Below are 12,130 nucleotides of genomic sequence, written 5' to 3'. Positions count from 1 at the left end.
TGGAGAAGCAGACTGAGGCTTGAGGAGGGAAGGTAGAGCGGGGAAGAACCAGAGTTTGGAGGCCAGGGAGATTGGGGCAGGGGCTAAGTCACTGAAGCAACAATATTAATGAAGAGGATATAGGAGAAATTATGCACATAAAGATTTAGTGAGTGTCCTAAACATTTAAGCCTTGCAAGCAACTGCTATCAAAATCTTCATCATTGCCCTTATGTGTGTTTGTTATTGTGGTTTTTTTTTTTTGGTCAAAATATGTCCACTGGTTCTTTTCCGATCCATCCCTCCAGCTTAAAAAATAATCAGTGAGCTGTGCTCCTAACTCAGCAATTCTGTCCTGGCCCAATTTATCTGCCTCATTTCATCCACGACATTTCTCTGAGATGGGAAACTCTCTCCTTGCCTGTTCTGCCTTTCCTCCCAACATCGTCCTCTTCTAATTGGCTGGGGGTGTCCTAGAAAGGATTAGTAAGAACTAAATTCAAATCTCGCTCCCACCACTTGTTGGCTGTGGACTCTGTGGACAGGTTACTTTACTCCATTTCCTCTTCTGTAAAATAGAACAAATAATGCCAAATACATAAAGCTCTTGTAAAGATCTAAAAAGCTGACACATGCTAACTATTCAATAAACATTGGTTCCTTTCTTCCTTGAAACTATGATCATCTTTTCACCCTCTACTGTCTTCCAATTTTTATTTCATGTAAATTGAGTCTCCTGTGTAAGTTCTTTGAAGTCATAAATCTGAGTGTTTGTTTCATTTTTTCTGAGTCTTCGCCCCTTCATTACCATCAAAAATAAACATATTACCTTGGATACAGTAGATGCTCACTAAATATTTAAATATCACTACTAGAATTGATAATTTTTTAAGCTGGAGACATGAATATAGTTGCAACTCCATGTTTCCTGAGGTCAATGACATTTTTCTTCTGAGTTTTTCCCATTATAAAATTAAAAGGGACTCACTGAACAAAATGTTACAAACAAGAATAAGGAGGAAAATAAAAAATACTACAATCTTAGCATCCAGAGACAAATGTTAAAAATCACAGATATTTTCCAGTCACTTTATATGTATATGAAATACATAGTATAATATAAAATACATGCAAATTATATATTACATCTATAGTTTGATATGCATATAGCATTAGCATAAACATTTTTCTATATTATTAAACTTAATATAATCCCCCCCCCCCAGAATGTAAACTAACAGTTATTAAAATGACAACATGAATTTCTATGATTCTAAATTTCACCAATACCTTTATCCTGGAACAGCTTCAAAATAATGTCACCAGGAATCAATGAAAGGTCAAAGGGCAAAGTCAAAGGGGTCAAAGAGCTGAGTTAAAAATAATGATGCTGAAACGTGTAATCTTTGTGGCATATCAGCAACTTCAACGAAATGGCAAGAAGTTGATGACTAGAGAATAGAAAATACTTAAGTTTGACCCATTTCAGAGACTGGGGTATTGTAGAGCAAAAGTTTTAAAAAAAAGCAAGTTCTACTCTCAAATAAAGGAGTACCAGCAAATGAGAAAATGTCAATGGAACATTACTTGAGTTCTCCAGAAAATCCGTTTTACCCGACTCCCATGGATGATAATATTCTCACCAACCAAGGGAGGCATCATCAACTTCCATTTATAATTATAACAGTGGTCAAGTTTAAAGAAAATCACACAGCTCACTGACAAAAGCTTTATTAGCTATAAATTAAACATGAGACTTACAATGTCTCAAGTTTAATTAAAAAAACATTAAGAATTATAAAATACAGATTTTCAAAATTTTACGGAAAATATGAACGTACTTCTAAACGTCTAACTAATTTGAAAGAGAAATTACGCAGCATCTGTGTTTCGAAAGCTGTTTCCAGGGATGTAAACACCCAGAAAAAGTAACACAAGGCTCTTCACCTGCTTGGAGAGGAGCTCCCTGCAGAGCGTGTACAATGTAATGAACTTGCGGGCTAAGGCGCGTGCATCCACGAAACCTTCAGCGACTAACATGATTTCACAGATCAGCTCAACGTCAGGGGCCACCATGGCACAGGGTCTGAAAAGCAAATACGAAATTTCGTTTTAAAATGTGATAGGGCATTAAGTACAAACTGCTGAAATCAAGTGATTAATTTGTACCAACATCCTAACCATTCGCAAGCAGGTCACAATTACCTCTGTCAATCACAGCTAACAAGACCCTTCACTTCAACTAAAAAAAAATAAATATTAGTTACTGGATACATAGAAAAAGATGGCAGTCTGAAAATGGCAGAAGCTTGGAATAACTTCAAGAAGAAATAAAAAATCTGAATAATTCCATATCTATTAAAGAAATTGAATTTATCACTAAAATGATTCCCACATAGAAAAATCTAGGTCTAGGAGGCGTCACTGATTTTAAGTCTATTAGATATTTGAGAGGTAAATAATACCAATCCTATAAAAACTCTTAATAACAAATAGAGAAGACGGGAACATTAGCCAACTCATTGCAGGAGGTTACCATTACTCTGATGCCAAAACCAGATGAAGATATTACCAGAAAAGACACTACAGACCAATATCCAACATGGCATAGATTTTTAGATCTTTAACGAAATAGTAGCATATCGAATCCATCAATATGTAAAAAAATAGTATCTCCTGATCAAGTGAAGTTTATCACAGGAATTAATATTGACTTGCTTAGCATTTGAAAAATCAATAGAATTAAGCACATTAACAGAAAAAAAGAAAACCTGTATGAAAACTACAAAACAAATCTTCTAGAAGAACCCATAGTTGAAAATTTTTGTTACCTGGGGTTAATCAAACTTTCCTGGCTGTGAGAGGAAAATTATAAAACAGCCTGATAAATATTTCATTGAATTTAAAACTTCTATCTTTGATGAACACCACTAAGAAAATGAAAATGCAAGCTACAAATTGAGAGAAAGACATCTGCAATAAATGTATTTAATGAAGAAATTGTACCCAGAACACAGCACTTCACAAAAGATGGCAAGGGAATGGCCAGTTACATCATGCCCTGGCCAGTTTGGCTCAGTGGATAGAGCGTCGGCCTGCGGACTCAAGGGTCCCAGGTCGATACTGGTCAAGGGCATGTACCTTGGTTGCGGGCACATCCCCAGTAGGGGTTGTGGAGAAGGCAGCTGATGTTTCTCTCTCATTGATGTTTCTAGCTCTCCCTCCCTCTCCCTTCCTCTCTGTGGAAAATCAATAAAATATATATATATATTTTTTAAAAAGATGTACATCATTAGCCATCATGGAAATGCAAGCAAAGCCCACAATGGCAAACCACCACATACCTATTAGACTGACTGAAACCCCAAGTCCTGACAATACCAAGTTGTGACAAGAATGTAGAGCAAATGTAAAATGTTACAACCATCTTGGAAACCAGATCGGCAAACTCTGATAAAGTTAAACATACATTTGCCATGTGACTTAGCAATTCAATGCACAGACCTTTGCCTAAAAGAAAACATATGTTCACACACAGATTGTACAAGGAAGTTCACAGCAGCTTTATTCAGAATAGTCCCAAGCTAGAAACAACCCAAATGTCGATCAAGTGGTGGCTGGGTAAATAAATTGTAGTACGTGCACACAGGAGAATACTAATCAGCAACAGAAAGGACCAAACCACTGGTACACTCTAACTTGGAAGAACGCCAAAACCATGATGCTCAAGGAAAGAATACAACACAAATAAGTACACGCGGTATGGTTTCACTTACATGGACTCTAGGAAAGACAGACTGAACCTAAAGTCACAGAAAGCTCATCGGTGGTGTGGGGATTAACTTCAAAGGGACAAGAGAACTTCAGGGGGTTGGAAATATTCCATTTCTTGATTGTGGTGGTGTTTTTGCCAACTACACACTTAAATTGGAGCATTTTACTGTATGAAATTATACCTGAATGAAGTTGGTTTAAAATATGAGTTAAACATAACTGGTTCGAAGGCAGTAGCACAGGCTCTCTGAGAGACTGCTATAAGAGGTGTATCTATTGGAAAGTATTTTTGGAAAGGAGGTCACCAATAGGCATTATCATCGTTCACCAAGTAATTCTACATGTTGCAATCTATTCTGGGTGATAATCAGAAATAAGGACAACTCTATGTGAAGAGAGGTGAATAGCCTGTTATTTTAGGATCGTACAAAACTGAAAAAGAAAAGAAAAACACGAACCCTGTGTGCCAAGGGGGTGGTTAAGAAAAGTGTGAACAAGCCAGGAGAGAGACTATTTTGGAGCTACATAGAATGGCCTTTCCAAGCATATTCAATACTGTGATAAACTGCTTGTGTCAAAATATTAAGAACTAAATAAAAATTATGTCTAACCTACTATCTTAACTCCATAAAATACGAATTATAAAAGAGTAGAAAAAAATATCACAATCATTATTTCTGGGTAGTGAAGCTGTAATTTTTTTCTTTATTCTTTTCTGTATTTCCAAATATTCTATCACTTGTGAAAATTATGTTTATAATAAAAATATCACTACACAAAATCTAGTATTAAATGTTCAAATGTACCATGACTTCTAAGGAATGATCTTGAGTCTGGTTCCATATTTCAAAAGCGTTCATTTATCACGGAGAAAGTTCTCTCCATAAAGCGATCCCTAAGAGAGAACAAGGGGCTTTCCACAGAGTCTCAAATAAAAATACATCAGTGAACAGTGCAAACCAGCAACGTTAGGTGGCATGAGAGCTCCAGATGCTAAACCGCGAAGCGTAACACTTGCCTGAAAAGAGCTTTGAGATTTTCCGGTAATTCGGCTCGACCAGCATATCCCGGGTTCATGGTAATAAATATTCCAACTGATGGCTTCAGTGTGATAGCTTCCCCGAGAAATACAAATCTACCATAAGAAGAATGTTGATGAAATTAAACGTGTTCACTGAATATGAATGCACATTGACAAATGCAAACCACTGGCAAATGCAAACATTATTAGGAAGCTGTTTATTCTGTGTAATTTTCTTTAAAATTCATCAGCGTACATATTTTGAATATGCTCTGAAGCATGTTTATTAAAAATGCACTCCATCTCCCCAAAGGAACCACAGATCTGGGAAGTATGCTCTCCTATTTTAGCATAGCCATACAAAGTTAGAATGTAAAAATGAGGACTTGACTACTTTAACAGTCAATAAAAGGTGAGGCCATTTTTGCCTTCCAATGTGGGCCGCAATTCTTTGAACGAGATACTGCACAGATAGAAGATGCCTGTGTGAAGAGGAGAAAGGATCTTCTTGCTCAGTCTTTATTTTGTCTATTTGCTCATCCTCCCTCCATACTTCCCTCCTTTCCTCTCTCCCTTCCCTTTTTCAACGAATACCCATTGACAACACAGAGAGGTAGAATAGCGACAGCTAGCTCTGGAGCCAGACTGCGAGCATTCAGAGACCAGCTCTATCATTTTAGGAATGTTCCAATTCCCTCATCTAATTTAAAAAGGGATAATAGTATCACACACCTCCTTGGATTATATGAGGATTAAAAGAGATTATGGATATAAATGGCTAAGAGTACACTGCCTAGAACATGGTACATACTCAAGAGATGTTAGCTCTGGCTATTGCTACTATCATCACCTGAAGGCACTGGAGAAGCAGTGAAAGAGTTTCAGCAGGATTTGCAAGGGCCCAGAGGCTCCTGAGGGCCAGGCCAATGGAATGGCAAAGCGCCATAAGAGTCAAACTGAAGGATAAGTAGAAGGAAACTTTCACATGAAGTAAATGAGACAAGGTATAAGGCTGTTCTTGTGAGAAAGGGGAGGACTAGAGTAGTTAAGGAGCCAGGCCTACAACATAGAATGAAGAGGGAAAAGAGCCACAATTTTTAGGACTCTGAGTTTCTTAGGTACTTAGAAAACTAAGAGAAGGTACATTATGGATAGCCAAGGTAAGAAGGGAGAAATCTTTATTCCTAGGATATCAGACAGAGGACCTAGGAGGGCTTCTTGTGGAAAGGGAGGTGGCTAATGGTCAGCACAGGAATAACCACAAGTCACAGGTATGGACCTTGAGAGGGTAGAGCCAGCAAGATGCTGAAGACTCTGTGGGGAAGGCATGATCCCAACTCTTAAATCCTGTGTCTACAGAACTTAGTAAAACACATGAAATCACAAGGAGCCCAGCCATCTCCATATGGGCTAGCATGAAGATGGACAGGTTCAACTCATATGTATGCAGATGTGGAGACACGGGAGGCTATCAAGAGGTACGGGGGCAGTTTTCAGAAATCCTTGCATGGGTCAATTATATAAGTCTCCTTAAGAAAAGATGGCTTCCAATGACATCTGGGTTACATCAAATAATATTTAACTAAAAGTTCAATCAAATTATCAGGGAATAAAAGAGGCAAGAACCTAACTTCTCTAACATGGCATTAGAGTAGGGGCCAGTAAGGCACAGGAATCTGGTATCTCAGAGCCATATGGTGGAGGGACTGGGAGGTGTTCTAGAAGGTGGAAATAAGCAGCTGTAATTATGATAATAACTGGAAACTTCACATTAGGTTCACAGGTTTAAGGGGCTAGATCATCTTTCCCTGATGGGAAGATTGAAATGTTCCTAGTTGAGCAAAATACCCTAAAAAATAGGGGGTGAATGGGCAGGTCAGATAAATGAGATTTACATTATTGACTGTATACCAAAAATGTTACAACGAAAACCACAACTGTGTACTATAATTATTTCTCAAATTAAGCCATCAAATCAACTCCTGTTGTCTTTTATCTTTTGGGATGTGGCATCGTGTTGGGAAGTGGTTAGGTTCTGGATATATTTGGGAAGTTTTTGGCACAAGTCATTGGAAGAAAATGAGGCTATAATCTACTGGGCTGGGGCAACTAACAAAGCAGGTGTTGGTGGAAAGACCAGAATTTCTACTTTGAATATATTAAAGATGAGAGGATTATGAGACATCAAATGGAGTCTTGAGATGCCCACACAGGCATTGCCTATGTAAGTCTAGATGTCGGAGAAACAAGGTCTGGGCAGCTGGTAGCCAGCAGCATACAGGTGGTATTGAAGGTCACGTGACTGGACGAAATCACCAAGAGAAGAAGCATATATAGAGAGAGAAGTCTAAAGACTGGGGCCAGTGGCACCCTGAATTAATAGGTCATGAAATAACAGTATTAAAAAGTAGCTAACAATGGTACTTACTCCAAGTAAGCATTTATCCAAGTACTTTATATTTAATCACCACAGTAATCTATCAGGTAACTACTATACTTTCCCTCATTTTATTGATGAGAAGTAACAGCCCTGAGGGTGGGAAGACTGGTAACCTGAAACTCACATGAAGAAAGTGTGTCCCCAGAGGGAGGGACCGAGTAAGACGCTGCCCAGAGGCCGAGTAAGATCAGGATTGAGAAGTGATCCCCGGATGTAGCATTCCAGAGTGTGTTTATTTTTTAAGTGATTGAAATAACCTACCTTTGCTGTATTCAATGCTTTAAAACAACTAGTTAAAATATGGGAGGTTATTCTAAATAATTATTCCAAAGTAACTAGCCTCTCTTGTTTGCTCCATTTCACGAGACAGGGAGAGGCAACATAGACTGTGAAGGTGAAGTTCACTGCATAACTCCATGTTTGCTGCATTACTACATGGGACAACAGAACAAAAGCCCTGTGCCCTCACCTCTTTCTCCTGTGTCTGATGGCATCGTGTATCATTTTCACTTGTACGGCTACCACGGACAGAACTTCCACAGAAATCCGGTTGAACTCATCGAAGCAGCCCCAAGCTCCCGTCTGCACCAATCCCTTGTAGATATTTCCTATGGACTAAAATGATGGAGCGAGGCATGAAGAATTCAACAAAGAGGGCACTGGAGCTATTATTTCAAATCATTTCGAATCAGGAACAATGTTAGAACACATCATCGCATAACTGACTTACTTTGTAGTCCATTTGCTCTGAGCAGTTGAACACATAAACCATCATGCCAAGAGCACGTCCAAGGTCTTTGGTGGTTTCGGTTTTCCCTGTACCCGCGGGGCCAGCTGGAGCCCCACTCATGGTTAGGCGAAGTGACTGAGTTAGGGTAATGTAACACCTTTAAGCAACAGAAAACACTTATTACAGTCTAGCAGGGGATTTCTACAAAACACTGAGGGGAATCCAATTTGCTTTAGAGTTGAAGAAGTCAACATCTAATGGGGTAGTAGCACACAATATTGATATCCCTTTGATTTGTTTGTGGCAATAATACGAGTCAGGATAATATCTCATATTCAATTTTTTTTAGGTTGGTTGTTGAACGATAATAGAGAAAAATGTGTTGTTTTATCTGTTTATTTGTCTCATTTCCTAAGAGCTATGTACTTGAATACAAATAACACCTGATTTTTAATGCTACAGACTTTGTGATATTTCTAGGTAAAAATACTATTAATATGGCAGACGACATCTCAAACTATTGTTTATAAAACAAATATAGAAATATTGGACGACTGATGAATTAAACATTGACTTCATTAAACTACTACTTCATGAATACACTGAGATGTGTAAATATATATAAATACGTAGTCTGCAAACAATATATACCTACTTCAAAGTATAAAGGAACTATATACAAAGACAAATTATATTAAAATGTATTTTAAGAATTCAGTTTAAATATGTTGCTATACACATTTAGATTATAACACTTTTTTTGCAGGAAAGATTCAGCAGTTCTTAGACTGAGAAAAATTATGCAAAGGCAGAATTTAATATTTGTAAAAGAAGGAAAACCCCACAAATAGCAAGTACCTTACATGGGTTTTTGGGAGATTTAGGAATTATTTTTGTTCTCAGTACAGACAGCAGATCTAGTGGAAAGACATATACTGGGGGGTCAGAAGACCAGAGACTAGTATCTACATTGCCAATAAGCAGGTAATCTTAACTAAGATTTTTTGACATCAACATACCTCCCTTTTTTCCTCCATAAAATGAGGTTTATTGTTAGAAGAAATTAAGAAAGCCAAAGGTAAATGCCTTGAAAGATTCAAAGTACTATGCAAACGGAAACAGTTACTTATGAAAATGTGCTTCTAACTAAAGTCAGCCTTCACTATGTGACTTACCTCATTCGTTTACACACTGCCTTCCTATTGTTTCCCAATCTGTTCAATATTTTCTCTCATTCCTTCCTTCTCAACCTCACACATTTCCACCCAGGCTAGGGGACTTTCCTGGCTTGTTTTTCCCCCCCATCCAGTTCAAACGTATTGTTACCTGTCGGTCAGAGGAGTGATCACTAGGCGAGGGCTGTTTCCTAAATACTCATAGAAGTACTGGAACTGGGCATCGCAAATATGAACAGAACAGTGTTTCCGGGAGTCCTCCCACTGGTGACGAAGCTGAGACAGCCACGCAAAGGCTTGGGGGCTGACAACCTGAAAACATACGTGGCCATTCCACGTCAGACACAGGTAGCTTTGGGCATCAAGCTTAGTTTATGAGTCTCATCAACCCTATTGGTTCCATTTTACTTCTAAACACCTCACAAAAGGGAAATCTCTTGCATGCCACTGCAAACTGTAATTGCATGCAGATGGCTGAATACTTAATAAGAAATATGTGTGTAATTGAAGTTGTCATTTTGAGAAGGCTTTTATTTTAAAACACTATCAATTTTTTCAAGCAATGCTTTTCTCCTTCTTATGAGTCTCCCCAGGACATTTGATGACTTTTGTAACTTTATTCTAAAATCAGATGAAAAAATACAGTCTCTACTAAAATGACACATAATCCATAATTTCTGAAAGTCGGAGGTAAACTGTCCATTCTAAAACCAGTCTGCTTTAATACAGAGGATTCCCACTACATTTTTTATTAAGTCGAATAACAGTATCTTTTTTCATTGCTATTATTTATTATCTTAATCTATCCATTCTTCTTCCAGTGTGAAAATGTAAGTCCAGTCTCTTCCAAAATACATGTGACCCTAGGATCTTTTTGGAATCACTTTGTTACCAAAATTGTCTATTAATTTGTCTGATATCTACATAAGTCTCAACATTGTCTCCTTATGTGTATTAGATAATCAGAAATTAGACAAAGTCTGTATGTCTTTTCATACAAAATAATGGACATATTTTAAATCATAATTTATCCTTCTGCAAGCAAATCACCACTGATAAAACATAATAAAATATGTAAGAAGGTGCAAGGTCATACTCAAAGTGTAGTTAACAATGTTCATTATCAAAATGAGAATACACAGAAAGTGGTGTTTTGCAAGGATCAGTTTCAGATTAGCAATTAAAGAACATTATTCGCTAATGGTCCTGAGCCTGGATCAAGAAGTATTTTCAAGTTTATGGCTCACACCAAAGAGGCATTTTTTCTAAAGTAAAAATTTTCTAGATGTAATTTACTTACAGGATATTTTTCCTTACATGATATTCTTCTACTATCCCCCCTTTTTTGATTTAAATATTAGGAGGCTTTTGGAAATTTAACTTTCATTTGTAATGCTAACAGCAAGACACCTATGAAAAACACATGGTGTCTAAACAAGCCAAAGGAAAATTGTTTGGGCAAAAAATGAAAAAGGATCCCAAGTCAAATTTATAGAAAAGATTCCTTTATTAACTTTTGGTCGAGAATATGTTTGTATATTTTCAGAAAACACCTCCAAGACCATGTGGATTCCTGCAACAGAGAGGAATTGACAGGACTGCTCCACCCATGAAGACAGAAGAGAATAGTCCAGAGATGGAAGACGCTGACGACGCCTCGCCATACTAGCAGTCAGCAGCTGTGCGTCATGGCAGGTTGCCCAGGACCAAACCAGAGAGGGTCGGACCTGCATTACCACCATTTGTCAACCATCCAGAACTGAAATATCATTGCTGACATGTACACATAAGGAACTGTTTGACATTGAAATTGGGACTCAAAAGAACTGTTGGCCCAGAAAGAAACTCACTACAGACTGATTCATTTGCCTCCCAGCATAACCATTATTGCTTGTCTCATTTTCGGTTATTATAAGTGTATTTCTAGTATCACATGACCTCACTCATCTAGGGGAAATCATGAACAACATAAACTGATGAACAAAAACAGACCCGAGACAGGGAAGCATCGATGAGACTGTCAAACCTCAGAGGGAAGGTAGGGAAGGGTGGGGGTTAGGGGGAGAGATCAACCAAAAGACTTGTATGCATGCATGTAAGCCTAACCAGTGGTCATGGACAACAGGGGGGTGGGGGCATGGGTGGGGAGGGGTTTGGGATGGGAATGGGGGGATGAGGACAAATATGTGATACCTTAATAAATAAAGAAATTAATTTAAAAAAGAGGCATTTTTTGTACTTTGTGGAGAAAATGAAAATTCACTTTCATTTTAATAACTTAAGAACTAGGAAAACCACAGAAACCGTTCCCTATACATGCATTCAAATTGTGAAAGGAACTGTCTTGAGCACCACCACCACTCCTTGCAAAAACAAAAGGGATTTGGAGGAAGCAGGTGATGGGCATGATATACCAATGCTGTTCAGTAGACAAGCATACCTGACATTCATAACATATTTTGGAAAAGGGGTGAGAAAATTATTTCACATTAACAAGTGCCAATATCTAAGAGACACACAGATTTTTTAAAGGGATGAATAGGTGATCTACTCTCAAAGGTTTAGAAAATAACTGCTTTGAAAAAAGTCACTGAGCCTTAAAAGGAAAAAGCAAGGTGTGACCAACATTTCCCTTTCTTCAAAAGGAAAATCGAAGGCACGCAGAAATAGTTTCAATGACACAAATCATATTGTTATTGGCTGGGCAAGCCCCCCGGGGGGATTGTCACCGGCCAATGGACTGGGGTGACTGGGTGCAGAGAAGCCGGAGACAGAGGCGAACATGGTCACTTCTCAGGCTTCTCCATCCTGGGTTAATCTTTTGGATGATCTGGATCACAGGCTCCTGACTTGCCAAAACCCTTCGGGGATATCACTTGGGATACCTCTCCTGAGGATAATAGATTTGCTAACTCAGATCAAACTCACCCAATGTAAGTACAACTAACTTCTCAGGACGACTTAAAATTCACAAACCAAAAAAAAAAAGGAAGGAGAAGACGGAGGAGGAG

The 12,130-nt window shown here is 38.2% G+C and overlaps 1 protein-coding gene across 1 annotated transcript in view; it reads right to left on the bottom strand.

The window, feature by feature from the left end:
* DNAH11 (dynein axonemal heavy chain 11) overlaps positions 1-12,130 on the bottom strand; it is a 196,777-nt gene that overhangs the window by 117,602 nt on the left and 67,045 nt on the right. The window contains exons 32-36 of the mRNA XM_080663816.1: positions 9,271-9,431; positions 7,945-8,101; positions 7,684-7,829; positions 4,772-4,888; positions 1,927-2,065 (exon numbers count right to left, since the gene is read on the bottom strand). Of these exons, the coding sequence (XP_080519942.1) occupies positions 1,927-2,065; positions 4,772-4,888; positions 7,684-7,829; positions 7,945-8,101; positions 9,271-9,431 (720 nt within the window). The remainder of the gene's footprint in view (positions 1-1,926; positions 2,066-4,771; positions 4,889-7,683; positions 7,830-7,944; positions 8,102-9,270; positions 9,432-12,130) is intronic.

The sequence above is a fragment of the Plecotus auritus genome, assembly GCF_963455305.1.
Source record: "Plecotus auritus genome assembly, chromosome: 4".
Taxonomy (NCBI): Eukaryota; Metazoa; Chordata; class Mammalia; order Chiroptera; family Vespertilionidae; genus Plecotus; species Plecotus auritus.
Note: the sequence above shows the minus strand (reverse complement) of the source record. Positions and strands in the feature narration are given on the sequence as shown.